The following is a 23,503-nucleotide window of genomic DNA, read 5'->3' on the forward strand; positions in this document are numbered from 1 at the left end:
ATTATGATTTAGTGTCTCCTGACCTAGGGACTTCATGATGAAGTACTGAATCTCATCTTACCCACAGCTTGCACAAAATTTTAATAAACACATTACTAAATATTTTGTAATTGAACCTATGCATGATTCTGTTAAGCTTTCAGTGTTATGCTTGCACGCCTAGGGGTCAGAATGAAAACTTGAGAAATTGCCTTCATTTTTACCATAAATAATTAGCAGTCATACACACACATTTATGCATACACACACACACACATATATTTTCTTTCCAATATTATATTTGGTAAAATCAAATCAAAACACCACATATCATCAGTATCTTCAGCCAAGCTGTTTTACATATGTTGTTTTTATTCTTTCCAAAGAACGGTCGTCCTAAATGTCATAGGAGCAAAACCAACTCCACACAACTTCAGGTAAGCACTGTAGCTCTCTGAATTTCTTGGGAAGGTTGGGAAAAGCAGGTCAACAAGGTTTGCACTCTGACAACTGCATGAAGGAGGGGAAAAAAACCATCCCTCCAAGGAAAACTATCAGCTTATATTTTCCTTAACATTGGCAATCCTACCTCTCTGTAAATTATGCATTTATCACAGTGTTATACCATGGGGAATTGCTGAGTTTTTTATTACAGCAACAGAAAATAAGGTCAGAATAACAAACTTGGTAAACACTGACATGTTTATCTACAACAGAAATTCTATTTATTTTTCTTTTTTTGACTAAGTAAGAATGCAGTAGTCAATAAGATTAATCTACATGCCAGTCTAGCGTTCACCATTTTTTCAAGTTTCACATTTCTCTCACCAAAGTAAGCATATTCCTTTCTTCTCCTACTCTCCTAGTTTTTAGTATGCCTGGTGCTACTCTACTGGCTTTAATCGTTTCTCCATTGTGATTTTGGGGGGGTTAATATCTATGCTAAAACTTTAATAATACCAATTCTAAAGAGAACAGAAGTATTTTCTTAAACGCTACAAACACGTGAATCATTAAATAAAAGTCTTCTCTGAATAAGGCACAACCCAGCAGGGTTGCTACACATACACACTTCCTTCAATATTAACATTTTAATAGATCATAACATTAGGAATTCAAATGTACAGACAAAGACTGCGCAGCAGTGAGCAGTCTCCACTGCACGTAAAAAAGTGAACTTGGTTTATCAAAGCAAAATTCTCTCTTGATCCTCTCTTGGGAGACTAAGCAGAGGAAATTTTCCATCAGTCTCAGTGGTGGTATCTACTCCGGGAAATATGACAAACCAAAACTAACCAGAATGCCTCATATGCCAAACTAAAAGGCAAAAGGGGTAAAAGAAATAGAGGGGGAATAAAAAGAAGTTTTTCAGGAACAGAAAGTTTTTTTTAAAAAAAAACAACCCCAAACAACAAAAACTATGAAAAAAAAACACCCTATGTGATGCATATATGCCTATAAAATTGAAAGAGCTTTAGGACAGACATCCTAATGCCTCCTTTCTAAGTTTCCTTTATTACAGTGGAGAGGAAAAGGGAAAGAAAAAAAAGATCTGAATTCTATAAGCCAGTGCCAGAAAATACGTTGGGGCACAGTTTTATTCTACCTGATCATCCCTCTCGTCTTTATCAACGACCCCCAGAAGGCAGGAACTGAAGACATGCTCAATTATTCCAATTAGCTGTATCTACATTTTGACTCAGCCACCTACATCTGCTATTGCAGATACCCTACCCTACCATTCCCTTCTGAAAAATCTACTTTAAGTACACTCTAACAGCCAGTAGCTTTTCAGCTGTTGGGCACAGGTGGCTCCTAGCATGTCTTAAATACCATCTCTAAATCATTTCAGTACTGCCTTACAACAACTTCAGTGAGCAGAATTCAGTACAAATACTTACAGAATATCTGCGAGTCCCAAATATTTGAAAATAGTACAAAAGAACCTAACTTTCTTCCACCTTAAGAGGGAGTTAAGAGTGCAAAAAAATCAAGTGCCAACAGTGCTTAGGATTTCAATGAAGCAAGGTCTGCAAAATCATTTGGGACCATGGCTCACAATATTCACTAAGAAAATGCGCAGGAAAAAAAGGTAATGTAGTGACTACTTCTGCTAAAAATCTCTTAACAATGAAAGCAAGAGGAAAGCACGGCTATTTATCCATACAATCAGAAAAGGAAGACAAGTCTATGGTACCCATGCATTAGTACATGCAAAAAGACAGGATTCTAAAACCTCAACCTACACACAGACATTTCTCTTTCAACCTAAATCAAGCAAGTTAAACTAGTGGATGGCCTGCATATCAATACCACAATTACATTCTAACTTTTATTTGCTAACATGTAAATGTTACTCTGGTTTAATTATATCAGTAGAATAAAAATCACAGTGCTGTTTACTTTGGAACATTTTCAGATGTTGGCCAAATAAAACTTCTTTGTTTTGAAGGTTTTCCTTAAAGCTACATGCCTGTTAGAATTTTTCTTCTTCCATCCTCCAACTGTAGATTTAGCAGCAGTAACAACAGCTGGGCAGTTTAGCAACTGTAACAGATGCCAAGTTCCAGAAAATAGCTTCCTAGTAAAAGAAAATAGGGTCTGTAACAAGTTTTCATGGATTCCTCAATTATAAGATTTTACTCTGCAACTTGGCACCAACTGGAGAGCTGACACACTCTCGTACTGCGCTTTTGCTGAACTCACCAGGCAGACTACAGATCCTCTCAAAGTTAGCCCTCTCTGATTCAGTTGTGACAGGGAAAAATCCTTTTGCTGTTACAGAAAAAACAATGTTCTGTAAGATTATTTTACTAATTCTTTATGTTGGTTCATGTGCTCTTTTCAGTGTAAGCACTTGGAAGGCTTTAATATCAGACATTAATTAGAAATACGTTTCGTTTGTATCATATCGTCAAGATAAAACTGACCCTAAATTCTGTACGTCTTATGCACAGAAGATCACACCTGAAACAGAATGATCTAACTAGAACAGAGACACAGTATAAGCCTTCTTGGATCAAAACCCTATCATAGTAGTGGTTTTAATCATAAGAAAAGGAGAGGAAACAAAAACCCAAACTTGTTCATACTGGTCCTTAGCGGTCCTCTTAGCTTTCTCAAGTCTTTTACAATTGGCATATGTTAGAGGAGTCTAATGTCTCTAGTCACTTACTGGGGTAAATTTATTAGGATAAGAACACTTGCAGCTTCTGTTGACTTAATTGCATTTGTGGGTATTAAGTTGCTCACAAAATTCAGCCCACCAATTTCAGTATCTAACTATAGGTTGCATACCAACCCATAAGAGCTGCTAATTGAAAACATTGCTCATGGTGCCCAAAGTTAAAACAGAATGATAAAAGCAATCAAGCACTGCTTATTTCATGTGCTGTCTTTATCATTCTCCTCTTCATCTCCATAATTCATGGAAAGTTTTACAAAACGGTTCAGCCTGCAAAGTAGCAGAGAGAAACATGCAAGGAAACCTTGTTCTGGAAGAAGACAGCATAAGAACATCACCAAACAAAATCAACAGACCTGCATGGGAACAAAACAGGCAGAGAGGCCAGAAAATGCAAGGGAGAAATAAAGTTCTTAAAAAAAAAAAAAAAAAAATTTTTTGAAGTACCATGTACCATTTTACTACACAGACTAACATACACTGCAAGTAAGTACAGCTGTGACAGAAAAATATATGAAAAAAAAGTCAGGAGAAGTTTTATGCCTTGAACACAACCATGACAGGTTTCACTATTTCAAAAATTATCTAAGAATTTTAATGCAGAAACAGGCTATGGATAAATTATTGCAGAATACAAGGAATGACTTAAACATGTTTTATCACAGGCACATTTAATTGATTGTGAAGGTATGAAAATGCAATACCCTGGAACTCCACTCAGAGCATCCTCCTCCGATTGCAAACATGCTGGCAGGGCACATGTTCTACTTCATGACACACAGAGTGATGATCTGTTACAAACCATAATTGTTCCTGCACATGTACAAAAGCATATTGTGCTGTATCCCCAGGAAGACAGCATGTGCTAGAAAGAGCAACACCTACAGCTGAACACTGTGAGTCTTAACAGAAACTGTAAGAAAGAGGATGAAGAAATTAGCACTTACCACCTGCGCATTACTAATACAAAAATGAGTTCCCTGCGGCTGGAGAAGTATTCACAAATGCTAAATTCTCACCACATGCACTCTAATGCAACGGTCTTCAAACTTTTTGATCCTGCACCCCTAGCAGTAAAAAAATTTTTGAGCATGCACCCCAATATATGCATATTTATAAATTATACACATGTATGACTGAAGTTCTAATACTTTCTTCCCACACCTCAATGGATTACCTCACACACCTCACTTTGGAGACCACTGCTCTAATGAACAGCAGAGCAAAAGGCAGCAAAACAAGCATCTGCCCCAGATATTTGCTATGAATAGCCACGCCAAAATTCTGGCGGCTCTGCGCTAGCTATTATAGCTAAGCTTTTGCTAATAGAGATGAAAAGTCAATCTTACCAGAGGCGGTGGTGGAGGGGGCCCTCCGGAAGGTGGCGGAGGCGGTGGAAGAGGAGGTGGTGGTGGCACAGGCATCCGTTAAGATTTCTAGCTTCACGCAGTTATGAAAAATATAGCCAAAGTCTATGTCCTTGAGGGGAAGGAAGGGAGAAGAAAGAAAAGTGGGAAAAATAAAAAGACAAAAAAAAAAGAGAAGAGGAACGTGTTTATACACTGTAAGCCGAAGATCAGACAAATTTCTAGTTCTCAGCAGACTGAAGACTTTTATACTGCACTGCTTCCAAAACTACAGTACGAACAGCCTCATTATAGTTATCTGACGACAACACTCATCTAAAGAGCAAGCTCACAGATCTGGACAAGTGCCATGAATACCAAATACATAGATGCCAGCCTGTCCAGCTTTAACTATTATGCCTTGCCTTAATCTAGCCCACAGCCCTGAAATGCAACTCTGCAGAGAACAAATCATGGTCAACCACATGTAGACACTCCTTCTGGGACAAAAACTCAATTGACTTTAAGCCAGAGTTTTGCTGCTCTAAGGACAGAGTAAGGAACTTTGTAAGGTTCACTGGACTTGCTCCAATGTTAAAAAGAAAGAAAAAAAAAAAGAAAAAAGAAAAAAAAATACATGACTGAATAATAAATGAAGAAATAATTCTATCAATTAAAGCTTCTATTGCCAAATAACAGCATGCAAGGACCAGATATTTCAAGTATTAAATGTGTTTTTCCTACCATTTTTAAATGTTAACTTTTCACAATTCTTTAGTAATACATTGACTAAAAATACACATATCTTCCAGCAAAAGCTACATTTTTTTATTCCTGCACAATGACAGTGCATCACTCACTGATTTTCATCTCTAACCCAGCCCCCCGCATGATTGCATCCCCTCTCAGTCTGAAGTAATCACAGAATGGTTGGGGTTGGAAGGGACCTCTGGAGACCATTTAGTCCAACCCCCTGCTAAAGCAGGTTCACCTAGAGCACATTGCACAGGGTCAGGTCCAGGTGGTTTTTTCATATCTCCAGAGAAGGAGACTCCACAACCTCCCTGGGCAGCCTATTCCAGTGCTCTGACACCCTCCAAGTAAAGAAGTTTTTCCTCATGTTAAGATGGAACTTCCCATGTTTTAGTTTCTGCCCATTGCCCCTTATCCTGTCACTGGGCACCACTGAGAAGAGTCTGGCACCATCCTCTTGACACCTGCCTGTCTCCATTTAGCCCACACTCAGAGCTGAAAAATAGCCCCATTGTCCTGTCACCCAAGACCCCTCCCCAGCTGAGAAAGGAAATTGGGAAAAGGAGGGAGACTCCTGGGAAGAAACTTAAACAGATTTAATAAAATAAGAAAACAAATATCAACACTAATACAAAAGACACAAAGTTATACTTAGCTCACATAGTGGTGGCAAGTCCCTCCATGAATAGCAACCCTTGAGGAGAAGGCAAAGGATGCAGAGCAGAGCACAGCAAAAAGCCCCCCCCCTCTTCAGCAGCTTTCCCATTTATAGTGAACTGACGTTAATGTTACAGAATACACCTGTGGGCCAGCCTGGGTCAGCTGCCCTGGCTTTCACTGCTAATGGTCTTGATCACCATACCATGGCTGGCCACAAACTGAAACAAAATGTAACAGAAAAGTGATTCTATAAATTTTATCCCTGCAAAACCAGGGCACTGCCCCTAAGGTATTTGTAAGTATTGATGAGTGCCTCTCAGTCTTCTCTTCTCCAGACTAAACAGACCCAGCTCCCTCAGCCTCTCCTCATAAGAGAGATGCTCCAGTCCTCTGATCATATTTGTAGCCCTTCACTGGATTCTCTCCAGTAGTCCCTTGTCTTTATGAACTGTCTTTTTTGAACTGGAGAGCCCAGAACTGGACACAGTACTCCAGGTGTGGCCTCACCAGGGCTGTGTAGAGGGGGAGGATAACCTCCCCAACCTGCTGGCCACACTCTTCCTAATGCACCCCAGGATACCATTGGCTTTCTTGGCCAGGAGGGCACATTGCTGGCTCATGGTGAACTTGTCCACCATAACTCCCAGGTCCTTCTCTCCAGAGCTGCTTTCCAACAGGTCAACCCCCAACCTGTGCTGGTGCATGGGGGTTATTCCTCCCTGTGAAGTTAACAAGCAACCCCTGAATTTCATCAGTAAAATTGCAAATGAAAGTACTAGGCAGTGCCAAAGAGAGCCCTCTGCAAGCCATACTTGATAGCTTCTTTTATTTTGATAGTGACTCTTGGATAAATGCTCCAAACACGGTTTTGTATCTAGTTTTATGTCCATCGTGTCATGACTGTCTTCTGAGACTCTTCAGAATGTCATGTGAAACCGTGTCAAAAGCCCTACAATAACGCAAAATACGACATCTGCTATTTCTTTCCTTTCTGTAAGGCTTTATCTTAGCAGGAAATTACATTGATTTGATACATTTGTTCTTTATATACCTCTGTAGATCATAATTTGTTTTCTCGTCTCCTCCAAGCATTTAGAAACATTTTACTCATTTTGATGTTTTTCTAGAAATTGACATTAAATTGGAAGAACCACAATTCCTAAACCCTATTCCCCTCATCCCTCCCTTCTTTTTTAAAAGCAGGCACTCTGTGTTTTTCCAGCTGCCTGAAACCCTTTGGTCAAGTAATCTACGAATCACCTGTGTAAGCGGGCAAAATGAGACAGTTCAATCCAGAGAGCTCCAGGACAGAGAACAAGACAGAAATGAGGCAAGTTACAAACTTCAGGGGAATACTCGGCTCTTTGGTTAGAAAGGGATAGATTAAAAGAGGTAATGAAGTTAAAAGGTATATGAAGCCTTGTCTACTTCCTAGCAAGCATACATGAACAATATCCAGACAATATCAGAGTATTTTTCTTCTGCTGCACCTTTTAAAATACTTTATGGGAGATCAAAAATTAACTATGCAGAGCCTCTACGACATTTGCTTTCTCCCTTGAGAGATTGCTATGCAAAGGACTAGCATGTCACAGAATCACAGAATGTTAGGGATTGGAAGGGACCTCGAAAGATCATCTAGTCCAATCCCCCTGCCGGAGCAGGATTGCCTAGACCATATCACACAGGAACGCGTCCAGGGCGGGTTTTGAATGTCTCCAGAGAAGGAGACTCCACAACCTCTCTGGGCAGCCTGTTCCAGTGTTCGGTCACCCTCACCATAAAGAAGTTTTTCCTCATATTTATGCGGAACCTCCTGTGTTCCAGCTTGCACCCATTGCCCCTTGTCCTGTCAAGGGATGTCACTGAGAAGAGCCTGGCTCCATCCTCTTGACACTTGCCCTTTACATATTTATAAACATTAATGAGGTCACCCCTCAGTCTCCTCTTCTCTAAGCTAAAGAGACCCAGCTCCCTCAGCTTCTCCTCATAAGGGAGATGTTCCACTCCCTTAATCATCTTTGTGGCTCTGCGCTGGACTCTCTCTAGCAGTTCCCTGTCCTTCTTGAACTGAGGGGCCCAGAACTGGACACAATACTCCAGATGCGGCCTCACCAGGGCAGAGTAGAGGGGGAGGAGAACCTCTCTCAACCTGCTGACCACACCCCTTCTAATACACCCCAGGATGCCATTGGCCTTCTTGGCCACAAGGGCACACTGCTGGCTCATGGTCATCCTGTTGTCCACTAGGACCCCCACGTCCCTTTCCCCTACGCTGGTCTCCAACAGGTCTGCCCCCAACTTGTACTGGTACATGGGGTTGTTCTTGCCCAGATGCAGGACTCTACACTTGCCCTTGTTATATTTCATTAAGTTTCTTCCCGCCCAACTCTCCAGCCTGTCCAGGTCTCTCTGAATGCCTGCGCAGCCTTCTGGTGCATCAGCCACTCCTCCCAGTTTGGTGTCATCAGCGAACTTGCTGACAGTCATTAATGAATATATTGAATAGAACTGGTCCCAGTACCAACCCTTGAGGGACTCCGCTAGACACAGGCCTCCAACTGGACTCTGTCCCATTGACCACCACTCTCTGGCTTCTTTCCTTCAGCCAGTTCACAATCCACCTCACTACCCGATCACCCAAACCACACTTCCTCAGTTTAGCTGCGAGGATGCTGTGGGAGACCGTGTCAAACGCTTTACTGAAATCGAGATAGACCACATCCACAGCTTTACCATCATCTATCCACCCGGTTATGTCCTCATAAAAGGCTATCAAGTTGGTTAAGCATGACTTCCCCTTGGTGAAGCCATGTTGAGTGCCCCTAATGATCCCCCTATCCTCGATATGCCTAGAGACAGCACCAAGAACAAGTTGTTCCATCACCTTTCCGGGGATGGAGGTGAGGCTGACCGGTCTATAGTTACCCGGGTCCTCCTTCTTGCCCTTTTTGAAGACTGGAGTGACATTCGCTTTCCTCCAGTCCTCAGGCACCTCTCCCGTTGCCCACGACTTAGCAAAGATGATGGAGAGTGGCCTAGCAATGACTTCCGCCAGCTCCCTCAGCACCCGCGGGTGCATCCCATCAGGGCCCATGGATTTATGGACGTCCAGATCGCTTAATTGGTCCCTGACCCAGCCCTCATCTACCAAGACAGATTCCTCCTCTATCCTGACTTCTTCTGGGGCCTCAGGGGTCCGGGGCTCCTCAGGACAGCCTCCAGCTGTATAGACAGAGGCAAAGAAGGCATTCAGTAACTCCGCCTTCTTTTTATCCTCTGTCTCCAGGACCCCCACCTCATTCATCAGTGGGCCTACATTGCCTCTAGTGTTGGCTTTACCTGCAATGTTATTTGAAGAAGCCCTTTCTGTTGTCCTTGACCTCTCTTGCAAGGTTTAATTCCAAGGAGGCCTTAGCTTTCCTAGTTGCCTCCCTACATCCTCTGACAACAGACTTATATTCCTCCCAAGTGGCCAGCCCCTCCTTCCATGATCTGTACACCCTCTTCTTCCACTTGAGTTTGCCCAGCAGTTCCCTGTTTAACCATGCAGGTCTCCTGGTACCCTTCCTTGACTTCCTACCTGCTGGGATGCTCTGATCTTGAGCTCGGAAGAAGCAGTCCTTGAATGCTAACCAGCATTCTGGATTCAAAGCACTCTGGATTCAAAGCACTCTGGATCTGTAACAGCATTGGTTGCAATCACTTTATAATGGCTTAATGAAGCTTTCCAAGAAATCCGGCATTGCAGCATCTACACTGTTCCACCCTCACTGATGCCCTATGCAGAAAGCTATTATCAGAAGATATCTCTTTTCTTCAATTAAGTCATTCAAAAACATGGACATAAGGAGAATGAGTCTTCCCTGCTAATAATATGTTTTGGGTTAGTATCTTCCTACCGTGCAATACAGGCCTTTTGTCTTCATTAAGGATTTAGATTGGGAAATATGCTCTTAGTCAAATTAGAAAAAAAAATACAGCCCACGCTTCTGTGGCACACCATGTGCGTGGCAGCAGGAGGTAAAGCACACTGGAGGCGAGCAGCAGTGGGAGAAAGGAAACAGGAATCAGCTCTTGGTATTTAGAAGTCACAATCTGAAATGCAATCGGTTGACTTTTCTAGCTGCCTCTCTCACCAGCCCCAGCACCCACGCCTCCAAGTGATGCAGCCTAAGTTCCAGGACCAGAAACTGTGTGGCCATCTGTCACCGTTTAAGGCTGGGCTGGCTATTAAACAGACAACGGATGCTCTTTATTAACCCTTTCCTTCCCCCAGAAGAGAAAAGGGACAGAGACTTATGGGTTGGAAAATTAAAACAGCTTTACTAAAACAATAACAATGAAAAAGAGTATAACAACATTAACAGAAATAATAATATTAATGAAAATAATGAAATATGTAGAAAACCAAGATCGAGCTCCCCCTGATGATTATCACAGAGTGGTTCACATCACCACTGGCACTGCAGGGCAGGCACTGGGAAGTCCCTGAACTGGGCTCGGCAGCAGACAAGAGCCGAGTTCAGGAATGCATAGATTGGGATTGAAGGCACGAGAAACAAGAGTCCTCCTCAGATGTCAGTCACAGAGGAAGAGAGTGTGACCCTTGTGATCCCTCAGCTATAAACTGAGAATGATGTGTATGGGATGGAACACCTCGTTGGTCAATTTTGGGTCATCTGTCCTGTCCGCTCCTCCCCACACGTGTAACCCTTTTACATCCTTTCTCTTGTGGGACATTAGAGATTTAGCAGTGACCTTGGTTTCTATAGGAATGAGCGTAAGCAAGAGCCTTTCTGCATACCATTCTTACCGTTACCTTAGTAACAACTGTAAACTTCAAGCGTTATCAATTCTAGAAGCGGACACTGTCTGAAAAACATGTAGTTAACTTCACAGAGTGCAGTTACTCAGAAAACACTTAACTGAAAGGAAAAATTACTGAAAGGAGATTTGGTTCTGTCCTAGTCCAAAGCAGGACACCATCTACAACCCAAAATTCAGTGCAGAAGAAGTGTTCCCTTCACCATGTACCCTACTCCCCTATCCTGAATCCTCTTGTCCAGTGACAGAGGAGAAGAATGCATTTTGGAGGGCTATAACACACAGCCCTTGAACGAAATACTGAAGACACCCTATAGCTTTTCTCCTATGGTGTTTCAAATCCTCTACAAATGAACTATCTTTCAGAAAATTCTGTGTGTGCACCTTCCTTTGTCTCATCACAAATTCAGAGGCTTGATGTCTTGATATTGGTGTGCTTTTGTGCACAAAAACAAATTCATATGGTTTTTATACTGGTACTCTTACACTGGGAAGGTAATCACATCTAATACCTATGCAATGAAGAAACAGTTTCCATGTAAGTGTTCTACTTGTTCAAGCGGACACAAGCAGATACTGATAGCAAAGAAAGACTGTATGTAGATAAAGGTAGGCATCTTCAAACTAATCTACAAATAAAAAAAATTGGCTCTTAAAATTTAGTCATAACTACATGATCTACACATTTTAATATGGAGGACTGGGTATAAGAATCTCTTTTGTATCACTGCACCTATCTCACTTCCATGCAGTTTGTAGTTAAAGAGAATTATGCAGAAGACTGCAACACTTTCAATATATCAACACACATATTTGGAGGCCTCTATTCCTTGGTTAAAGGCTGTATTTCATTTGCCTCTTCCCCCTCCATCAAGTTGCTAGTTAAAATATGATTGGCAATTTCAGACAATCGATTCAGAACATGCCAGGGTTATAAGCACATTATAAGCTAAATAAATTCTGAATTTAAAACAAAAAAAGGAGTATCATGTTGATCAGTTCCAGCATCTGTTAAGAGCCAGACAAGAGGGAAATGCCACAAAGGGACCTTAAGGCACATGTGCCCTTTCTCCTCTCCTCTAAATACACATATTTATAATCAGAACAGAGGGGTCTGAACTATCCCTGAGGGACAGAAATAAAGACACAGCTTAAAAAGTTGGCAATAGGTGGAGGGGAGAAGCCTGTGTGTTTAGCCTGTTTTCTCAGGCAAAAACTAATATAAATCTTCCCTTGACGTCCACATCACAGAACACAAGCAGGCCCAACAACTGCAGAATTTATTGCGAAAAAAGGAAAAACCCAAATCCTGCCTGTTCTAGTCCACCTCCCTAACAAAGCAAGGTTGTACCTTTTTTTTTAGTGCTTTCTGAAGTCTAATTTTAGGTGTCCCAAATAATGTGGCTTGTATTACTTCCCGTGGGAAGCTCTTTCACAGTCAAATAGCTCTCATAGTTCAGATTGCCTGACACTCAGCCTAATTTCTCCTTTTCTAAATTTGATCCCATTTGCACTCCACTGCAGATGACTCTACCATGTACCAAGCAAAATAGTCTCTCCTACCCCTCAGCATCTGCTTTGTGAAATATAAGAATTATAAGCACATTTACAAGGACTAATTATACTTTTTGAGCTGTTTTACTTCTCGCAATCAGTCCCATCAGTCAGTGAACATTATTACTGTTCTCCGATCTCAAAACAATTGGTCGGTTTTTTGTCCTCTTGGTAAAGGTAATTCTAAGACTGGTAATTTCAGATGTCACAGACTGTTCCTTGCTTCTCCTCACAGTGCCTCCTTGAATAGCAGCTGGGTTTAAGAACGGCAAGTTCAGTCCTCAACGTAGAATTCAAGCTCCTAATTTCTGAAGGCCCAAATAAAGTCTTGACCCAGACTTTCATTTTGAAGCGTCAGACAAGACAGAGTAGATACAGATGTTTGTTCTTCATGGACTGCTCTCAGCCCTGCACTGGATTCACCTGTGCGAAACGCAATACGTCTGCCTAAGCTTTTATGTAGATTTGGTCTCACCTTGCCCAGCCACCAGATATACACAAGCTCTGATCCAAAAGCTTCCCAAAGGTCTCCTCCTAAAGCGTCAGTGCCACAGTGCTGAGCTCATACTACGACAAAGTCCTGCTGGAAGCACAGAGCCACACTAAGAAACAACACGGGTTTTGGACAGCAGCGGACATGTCTGCTGCCACACTCATGCCCAGCAGAACCACCACAGGTCTTCCTGCAAAGGCTATGCTAAAATAGGTTCACCCATCATGGAAAGGGAAGGCATGAAACAGCTGTACCTTCTAGAACAATGTCTAGAAGGGGAAAAGACGGAGGAAAAAAATCATAATTATTTAAATGCACATAAGATGCATTTATACACAAAAATATTTCTTAACTAGTAGCATTTTTTTTTAAATGGCTAGGTGGCCATTTAGGTGGCCTAGTCATTAATATGAAACAACACGTCTGGAATTGAAAATGCAACCCTTTTAATCGATTTGGAGAAAGGATTGCAAAATAACTGATTCATTATTACCGGATCTGCCATCTTTATGACCACACACTCTGAGGTAGGTAATTCAGTTTTGGCAAAATTTACAGATTTTTTTTTTTTGCTTCAAAGTGAAGGCTGAAGTAGATATTTCATAGATGTGCAGCAAAGCTTATCTACAATATTGGTCTTATTTTCTTGATTAAAAACTGAAGGAAAAAAGTAGACTACAAACTATTCTTAATTTTTAATCAGATTTTATATCATCAAATATGATTTCTCCATTAACTGTACTGTTTTGAGTTATAGCTTTTAAGTCCTTATATTTTGACAGAAATTACACAGGAGAAATAGCATTAATAAGCATCTGCTCAACTTTCATGATCTGAAAAGTAGACGATGAGACTAATTGTGCCCCCTTTTGCTCCTGTCAAACATCACCGAAGACCAGCTGAAATCATAATACAAGCACACCACAGATCTTTTAAAGACAGTACAACACATGTAGAGGCAGAGAAGAGAACAGAAAGAAGAGAGACGAGTAGAAATGTGTTACACAGATCAATTTTTCTGCTGTCACTATCACACAACTGGAAATGACTTGGAAAAAACTTCTGTTTGGAATGAACCAGTTTAGATTTTAATTATAACAATCAAATCATGTAATTTTTAAGCACCAGATGCTACATTTCTTTCTACCATTTTCAGTGTGAATGACTTTTTGTGTTTAGAGAATATAACAAGGAAGAATCAAGGTAGAGCCTCTGAGTATCCTCATAGTCTCTCCTCTCTGCAAAAATAACCCTGTCCACAAAATTCATGACAGTCTCTGCTGTATTTGAGAGATTTAAGAGCAGAAGCATGAACCTTCTTTTACAGCTCACAAGAAATGCACTCATATACATACCCATCTTACTATATATATTTTAAGACATTCACAGGTGTATTCCTAAAGCTGACTAAGAAAACTCTAGCCTTTCTCCATTTCCTAACAGAAGGTACCTGGATTGTATACAATTTAGGGGACAAATTTCTGCTCTCAGTCATCATTTACATCACTGCAACTAATGGCAGAATCTAGCTTTTTCATTTCCATTGAAATGTACAAACCTCAGGCGCTCTTCCTCCATTTAATATCCATTAAAACACTCTTAAGCAACATTTTTCTACACAGGGTCTGTAGGGTTGTCTCACAGCATGTAACAGTATCCTGCATTTCAGCCAAGGAACACAAGTTCTCCTCAGCTTGGACTATTGCCACCAGGCTTGATCCAGCTAAGGGCTGCATCCCCTTTCTGCCTGAAAAAACAGCACGACTCTTCTTCTGTCAGGAGTCTGATAACACTGCAACAAACCGGCCAGGGCTGACCTAGTGCAGGTTACAGGAATGCGAAGACGCTTTGCTTCCATGTGTGCCGTGGGCAGATCTCTGCTGGGTTCCCTATGGTGCTGAGGCTAGAAATTGAAGTGTTATGTCTTGACAAACCTCCCTTCAGAGGCAAAGCTGCACAGATGACTTCACGATCCTATACATGACTATTTCAGGGTGTAGCTTCCTCTGCTCCGTGGGGATCTGCCATAGAAGACTAATTGCTGTAAGGGAGCAGAGTAAGAGAATTTGTCATCCTCTTTTAAATAAGAAGGAAAAGAATGACACACAGGAAGAAGAAATATATTATGCCTACTGTAGTGTCAACCTGAAGTTAAAGAGTCCAAAGACAAATGAGGTAAATTAGAAGCAATTCGGACTTGCACAAAGACATAACTTTGCAAAGGAAACAATTTATACAAAGGGTTTCCTTTAAATATACTGTATCATCCACACAAAGACAGACATAGCTTATTTCACTGCCAGATATATAAACAATGGTGAATTCGATACACAGTCATTAGCAAAGTTAATCATTGGCCTAAGCTAAATAAAGTGCAGCTCAGTGAAGTTCAAGGTCACTGCCACATTCTGAAGACGACTGTTTACTTTATAGTCCTCGAGTTTCACTGCGAGCAGCACTTAAGCTCTCTTAGTAGAGGCAGTCTGATGTTTCAAGTTAGAACTTGCAAATTTTGTGGTCTCTGCAGAGAAGTAAATTGTATGTTTTCACATAATTATTAACAGTGTATTTCTTGATAGTTATTCGTATATTTATTTATATCATTCATATAATACAGAGATATTTCAAAAGTATACCTGTACACAGAATGATTTTCACCAATGAAATTCCTAAAGTTGTTTAATCAATTCCCCTAACAGAAGAAAGTTTTGCTTTCCAATTAAACATCTAGCATAAAAATAGAAAACCCAAACAAGGCAGTATTCAGCATCTTGCTTTTTTATATTTTCTACACACAGCTCAAAAAATGTCTGTTTTCAAATGTCAGTCAAGTGAAAAGAATTTGCAAACGTGGGTACCAGAAGACTACAAGACTTTCAAAATCCGTGTTTCAAATAATTCTAAAATTTTCACTTTCAACCACGTGATGTTTCATCAGCGATCCTATTTTTTGCAGCTGCCCATCTTGGAAATATAAATTTATAGAAATCTGTACGCGTGCCACATCAGGCTGCTACCTACCAGCTTAAGAAACACAGTCTAATACTTGCAATGCAAGGAAAATAAATCTGTCAATTCAACATAAGCCATTCTTCCCAAAATACAGTATCAGTATCATGTCCCAGCACAGGCTGTGATCACTGTATGCTGTAAGGAGAATTGTCTTTCATAAGGGATGTAAAAGGTGATGGTCTGGTCACCCACAAGAATAAGCTGCCAGGGAAATCCTCACCTCAAAGAAATAACAGGAAGCTTTGATCCTGATTTTCAGTGAAGTTGTGATTACTTCATTTCCCTCTCAAATCTATTTCCAGTGATAAAAATGCTAGCCCTAATGCCCTGACAAATTAAACTACAACTTCTGAACATGCTTATACATTCTACTTTCATGCTCTTACCTGTCAATCTTGTTGAAACTGCTGCTCCATTTCAATGACAGAGTTGATAACTTTATCTTAGATGCTCTTCACAGCAGGGTAAGGCTTCCATACTTATAAGTTAAAGGTATATAAAACCCTATGTTATTAAGGAAGCCCCACTACACTACCATCATGTTACATTTTTAGCATTTTAATTAATTCGGTGTTCTGAAGTAAAAAAAAAAATGCAAAGTGTTCTTATTGCTCCTTAAGTGTCACAGCTGATACATTTATAAAACTTCCTATGTGCATAAAAGTGTAAATGTGCTTTCTTGTACAGAAAACTGTTAGCTGTTTTTAAAGGCAATGGACAAAATATCTAGCTCCAAACTCACAGCAATTTACTCAGGCCAATAGTTTCATTTTGTACAAAGAACAACAAATAGCAAAGTCATTTGCAACTGTTAATTCCCTAAAAAATCTCTGATAAAAGATGTTTTGATTTGCAGGCCTAGTTCTGAATTGCTAGTAAAACAAAGTTCTCAGAAGAAACAATATGGGTTTTATTAAATTGAAGATTCATCCCTTTGACTTATTAAAGGATTTCAGTTGTGATTCTTTGTGAAAGTCATTATATTCAGAGAGCCCAATGTGACTGGTATCTACCCGTACAGATGGAACAAGCAATGAACACTAGGAATCCAAAAATAGTCAACTAAATTTGCTACCTGCTGAAGAAGGAAAGTAATTTTAGGTATTAACTGGCAATAAAAGATTTTTTTGAATATGAGTCTATCATAGACTCATAGGAGCAAAGTAGTTTTCTGCAATTCTCCTTCTTCAAACAATTAGATCAGAATCAGCTGCCAGAATCAGCTCCCAAGAATACTCCAGTGCGGCCAGTATCTGCTACCATCGGACCAAGCAGGGGAAAGATGAGGATTCACTTGGTTCCATCAACTCTGGTGTCAAGTTTTATGCTGGTTTTGGACTCCAGCTTTCCCTTTTACCGGCCTGGATCTGGCCCTTCTCTTTCTTTACTTCCCTCTGTGAAAATCTCTCATTTTCTAGTGGTTTACCAGTCTCTCCATTCCCCCTCTCTACTTTCTTCTTTGTCTTTGCTCTTTTCACCATTCACCTCACCCATTGCCTGCTGCTGACACGAGACAAAAGGAGACAATTCATTTAAAAGGTAGAGATGTCTGACCTGGGGAAAGAAACGCTGCACATAGTGCAAAAGTAAATAACTCTGCATGATGATACTAGAGGTTCAGCACAGATTGCTAGTACTGAGAAAAACAAAAGAAATGCAGAACTAGGCTGATTTGGCTCTGAAAAAAGGAAATGTGATTCTAGGAGGTACCAGGAGATATATCCTGACTAGACCTGGTAAGTATTAGTGCCAACGTACAAAGCCTCACATGACAGACTGGATACAAGACTGAAATTTTGGAGAAAAACAACCAGGTAAAACAGTCTGGGCAGAGGAAAGCAGCAAAGAAACCACAGCATACACATTCAGCAGCTACACCAGGCCTTTGCAGCTCCTGGTACAGCTTGTTCAGAGCAAGCTCAGGTATCCCCACATGGCACTGCAGCATTTATCCTACTGCTAAGTCAATGTAAACTCATGATCACTTGATCCAAGAATATTTTGTACAATCCGCTTTTGCATAATTTCCTTGCTACTCAGTAATTTCAAAGCTAAAACCGGCTTTCATTCTGCATTAAATGCCCTGTTGGGCCCCACATCTGTCACTCACACAGTACACTACAGAGATAGTCTCCACCCCCTCTGTCAATTTACTAATTTAGGGACTAATCCATCTCTTATTATTTTTTATGCTAAATTTTCTTTTGCTTTCAGTAGAAGCGAGGTCAGTTCTTTAGGGTTTGATTCTGAAAATACTCAAGCCAATACAAGCTGCAGTAACACAAGTAACATCACTAATGTGTGTTAAGCTGTTTGTGCTCACACAACTGATCAACTGAAGCAACTTTCTGTCCAAATCCTAGGCAGAACTTGACAGATATTTTTGCAGATTCACACATCCCCAAGAGCAGCAAACATTCCCTCTGAAAATAAGTTCCTAAAAAAATGCTCTGTTTTCCTGATCTGTAAGCCTGGCTTGCCTTTTCTGCTGTTTTCTTTATGTGTCTACTCAACTAACACAGCGGATCTATAGATTCTGTACAGATACAGTGTTATTTCTTTTCTTCTGAAGATACAAGAAAAGTGTAACTGACTTGGGTAAAAGCCCAAAATTTGCCAGGACTATTTCATATGCAGTCAGCAGCGCTGGTGCATGTACATTTTTCACTGCATACATTTTCCAGTTAGGAAAGCAATAACGTAATACCCTTCAAAGAAGAGGATATGAAGGAGGAACAAAAGATCCCAAGACCTCCCTTGTGATCTGGTACCATATTCTGCTTTGCTCTTTTTTCCTTTTTTGTTACTTATAATGAAGAGAGTAAAACATGATATAGTAACTAGAAAAAGTTAAATGGTACAGCAGTCATTTACAGACCTGCGCATAGTTCGTGAAAGGGACCAACACAAAGGGGTTACTATCTCTAAACCCATTCATTCACTTTGTTCGTCTAGAAGGAAGCATTTTACCCCTATCTTATCAATCAAGCAGAAGCACTGTAATTTCTAGCCATCGCTTTAATTTATCAAGGCAGACATGGCAATTGCCAACAGTGTAAACGAAGGATATAGCATATCCATTACATAGAAGCTGCAGAGCAGACACAGGAGGTAATTTTCTTAGACATCTGTAAGAGCAGTGTCAAGACTGAGCAAGTGCTTTCATGCTGAATTTGCTGTTCTTATGTTTAGCAAACTTTATCTTGTAGGCACCTCTGGTCCAGTTTTCCTCTGCTTTTCACTTGGTATTATCACTCACACTGTAGCTATAGCATAGCTGATTTGTTGCTCTGCTCTGCCTGGGCTGGCTACAAAATGATACCATTCTCATCACAGAAGGTTATATATCTATATGTAACAGCGGTGAAAGATGACACAGGGTCAATGCAAAGAAGAATCAGGCTCCCCATGCATGATCTTATTTGAGAGAGAGGTATTTCTGGTAGCCTAAAGGAAATACATTTCAGCTGTTGTCTGAGTTACCGAGGCATGAAAACACACTTTTCATACCTTATGAAAATTTTTTAGTTGTTTCACATACTTTCAAAGCAATCCACAGGCAGCTTTACAGCTGTCACGTATGTAATACTGAATGAGTCCACCCGACGATACTCAGAAGTCAAATTATGGCTGGCATATTCAAAAGAATACAATTTTGTCTAAAAATACATTCTTTTTCTCTACAATTTGGAAGCACCAAGGACATTTTTTCTGCTTGCAAATACAGCCCTGTTTACATCACTGTTCAACCTGGCTACGAAGCCACTGGACAACCCTGACGCAGAATGAATGCAGATGAAAAAGCAACTGTAAAGTCCCATTAAGGTATTGCTACTATAAGCTAATTTTCAGAAAGCTTCAGTCTTTCAAAGAGGGCAACTGCTTTGTGTAAGAGCACAGACTAGTTGAGGAAGATCTGTAAGAACAGTGGCAAAGGCATTCCAGAAAATTATACCTCAAAACTGCATAGCAGTCACTAGTAACTCAGTGTGAGTACTGAAGACTTCTAGATAAAAGAATTTACTGGATATTATAGTTGATTATTATGTTTATTTAGATATTAATTTTACATATACTCTGAAGAAGCTAGGAATCTTTATTTTGGCACAACAGAGCCTAGTATCATTTTCCCAAAGCAATCATCTGCTTCAGCTTTTCATCTGTGATCTCGTTTATTAGACCTTAAAATGAATGGCATAAAATACCCACATAACAATGCAGCAGTTGGTCACACACATCCAGGATCAGTAACTTACAGAAGTCAAGGGTAAGAAAGCTGAACTGAGCTAGTCCAGTCTCACCTACTTTTGATAACTGAACAGAACTTGTCCCAGTCACTGATGGAGCATAGAGAAGAAAATCTTCCATAGAAGCAGATGCTTCTGAAAAATCATGTAATTCTTATAGGTGAGTTATGACAAACAAACATACAAAGAAATTTGATGCCAATCCTTTCACTGCTCTGCTTCTCTTTGGAGTTAGAATATTTTAAAATATTAATACTAAACTATTTAATATCAGTTAATATTTATTTTAGATATAAAATAGGAAATCATGTTATTCAACTTCGAAGCTTTTAACATCTATCTCTTAAAACATGCTAATATTTTTCTATTTGTTATGACTAAGATGTTGTTTTCACTTCAAGGTCTTCTTTTCAGAGGACAATGAATTTCCCAAAACACTGACCTCATCAACCAAAAAAAAAAAATTCTTTTTAAGTATAAAGAGCATCTATTAGCATATATGCTATGTTCTGTCAAGACATTCAACAAACACTGCTGACTTTTATGGTATGATTACTGAGAGGCAACACTGCTATATTTTGATTTACTGTTTAAAAAAACCCCAAACTAAATACTTTCTGCAAATTCAGATTTAGTAGTCATTACGTACACAATCCTAGCATAACCCTTCCTGATGTAGTGCAGTAACAGAAATTGAGATGCTACAGGATCTTTATTTATATTTCCTTTGGGGGGAGCGGATGGAGAGAGAAAAAAAAAAAAAAACAAACAAGGGAGTTGCTTTGTATTATATTATATGATTTGATAAATACACTCATATGTTGCTTTTTCCAGTGCAGTACAATCACAGAATCAGAATCTCAGGTTCATCTCAGTCATTTTCAGGAATAGACCCAAACTAGTAATGACTTGAACATTTGAACATATTAAGCTTTGCATCTGCCCCTAAGCAACCAAAGTCTGTACATAAAGCTGATCAAGCTATTTATACACTCCTGTCTTCATAGAATGTATAACCTTGATTTTTGAAAAAAAAACAAGCTTTGTACTTATATTGCAAGGTGGTACAGGCACCTGCACTTTTGTGCAATTTTGTATGCCACTTAGCCTACTGGAGCCTCATCTTAGGAAGATATTGTAGATAATACTTAAAAATGTTTAATAGCAAGGTCACCAACATCAATTTGCATGTTGGTTGCTAATCCCCGCTTTCTGACTAGGATCTCCTACAGGAGAATCAACTGCCACAGTATTTCTTTCTCGTTATGAGTCTAACCCACATTTTGTCATCATCATCTACAGCAAGACATCCAAAGCATTCTATCAGTGAAACAAAATACACTTACGCAATCCTCTTTAAGGGTCCCACACCGAGCTTCTTGTATGTTACTTTGTACATTGAAGCTGGTAACTGACAGCAAAGCAGATTTGAATCTTTCCACCTCACTTCGGGCAATGTCCCTTAACGAGCCGTGGGTGGCAGCAGTGTCTGCACCACCCACACATTCCAGCTGGGACACTGTTTTGGGTCACAGGTCCATGCAGTGAACGGGAACCATCTTCACACACACACACCTAACAAGTGTCCCAGCTCGGACTGCCGTCATGGAATAAAGTTGTATTCATTTCCTTAATCATCTTCCCTGTGACTTGTCTTTCAGTACAAGGGATGCAAACTGAAGGCTTTAACAATGATTATACAAATACACATTGTTAAATAAACAGGAGTTTGTGCTGGATATATGGATGGAGAAACAGAAAATAGTGATTGTATCAGGAAGCAGTTCAACAATTCAATTCATGCAGCATGCATGGTAACAGGGATCACTGTTATCACAATTTCAGCAATCTTTCACTGTCTGAATCAGCAGAAGCACTAGCAAATTTTAGCCCATAAATCCATCCTGTCCCAAGACTGTTCTGTGTTGAAATCATCAACATTTATCTCAGTGTCTTCTCTCCTAAATCAGAATTATTTTGCTACCTTTCAGAAATCTCGCTTAGTAATATTCCACTTTCAGTAACAAATGAAAAAAAGCACGCTGGCCTAATGTGTCCTTCCTATTCCTAGAACGCCTGAACTTCTTGAACAACGCAAACACACCCTTCCTCCACTCCTCCCTGCATGGGCAGAGACACGGGCTGTGACATAACCTACCGCTGCTATGCCTTTGCAAACTCCAAGCACATCCTAAGAATAATAACAAAAACCCTCTTGCTACGCTCTACCAACACATTCCCTATCGCTCTGTATTAGCACATACAGGTTGATGCACATACAGGTTGATGCATAAGTGACAAGATTTTAGTCATGTTTTTACCCATGTTAATTATTATTAAATAACAAACCGTTAAAGCTTTTTCTAACACCTCTCTGGCACTCCCCCTGCAATAGGTAAATAAGCATTCATACACGGTAGCTTTGACTTACTCAACCCCCCTTTTCTCAGCTGACCTATTCCAGCACATCTATTTCAAGGGCAAAAACTAGGAAAAAACTTCTTCCTATGCACCACCGCCTGGGAACGGGAAACCTACTTGGGAAAGCAGAGCAGCAGCAGCAGCATGCAAAACCCGTCCCTAACATGCAGCCACGCTTCCTCCACCGCTGTGAGGAACCACAAAGCCTTGGGTATCCCCGTCAGCCCCGTGCTCTCCCTGGCCCGGCGGCCGGACGCTGACCGGGGCCGGGCCCGGGCCCGGGCCCTGCCCGGCGGGGCGCTGGGGAGCGGGGCGGGGGCGCGGCGGTGCCCGGCCGCTGCCGCGGGGCCGGTTACGAGCCGTGTCAGTAAGTTTATCCGCGGAGTCGTCCCGGCCCCCGCAGCGCCGGGGGAGCTCCGGCGTTCGGGCCGCCCCCGGCCCCAGCGGCGAGGGGAAGCGGGCGCCTCGCCCTCGGGGCCGGCCGCGGGGCGACGAGCTCCCCCACCCCGCCGCCTCCGGCTGACTGGGGCGGCGAGCCGGGACGGAGGCACCGGCACCCCAACCCCAGCAGCCGCAGCGCTGCGCCCCCTCCGCGCCCACCTGCTCAGCGGCCGGTGCCGGTGTCATCGGAGCCGGGGCCGGGGCGGCGCGGCGCGCTCCTCCCCGGGCAGAGGGCGCCAGGTACGGCGGCCGCCCGCCTCCCCTCAGGGGAGGTGGGAGTTAGCTGGGAGGAGGAGCGGGGGGGAATCTTAAGATCTCGAGGGGAAAAAAGTCCGTCCCGGTCCTCAAGGGGGGAATAAAAATAAATATATTTTTTTAAAAAAAGTAGTAATTTAACACACACACACGCCGCCCCGAGGGAGAGGGGAGCGCGGGGGCAGGTGAGCGCCGGCCGCATCCGGCCGGTTCTGGCGCCAACGGCCCCACAGCGCCGGGTGCCGGCCCGGGCGGCAGCGCGGCCCTTCGGCCCCGGGCCTGGCGCCTGCCCACGCCGGGCTTTCCCTCAGGAAGGAGGCACCGCGCGGGC

General features: G+C 41.5%; 1 protein-coding gene across 3 annotated transcripts in view; it reads right to left on the reverse strand.

Moving 5' to 3' along the window:
* The window catches only part of WIPF3 (WAS/WASL interacting protein family member 3), a 42,554-nt gene extending 19,360 nt beyond the window's left edge, over positions 1-23,194 (reverse strand). The window contains exons 1-2 of one of the 3 annotated variants that reach the window (XM_068405246.1): positions 23,077-23,194; positions 4,513-4,642 (exon numbers count right to left, since the gene is read on the reverse strand). In XM_068405246.1, coding sequence (XP_068261347.1) covers positions 4,513-4,587 — 75 coding nt within the window. In that variant the 5' untranslated portion in view covers positions 4,588-4,642; positions 23,077-23,194. Of the gene's footprint in view, positions 1-4,512; positions 4,643-21,401; positions 22,755-23,076 lie in introns of those variants that run through there. The other 2 variants (XM_068405247.1, XM_068405245.1) reach the window with 2 other exon arrangements.
* Between the last annotated feature and the right edge of the window lie 309 nt (positions 23,195-23,503).

The sequence above is a fragment of the Nyctibius grandis genome, chromosome 7, assembly GCF_013368605.1.
Source record: "Nyctibius grandis isolate bNycGra1 chromosome 7, bNycGra1.pri, whole genome shotgun sequence".
Lineage (NCBI taxonomy): Eukaryota > Metazoa > Chordata > Aves > Nyctibiiformes > Nyctibiidae > Nyctibius > Nyctibius grandis.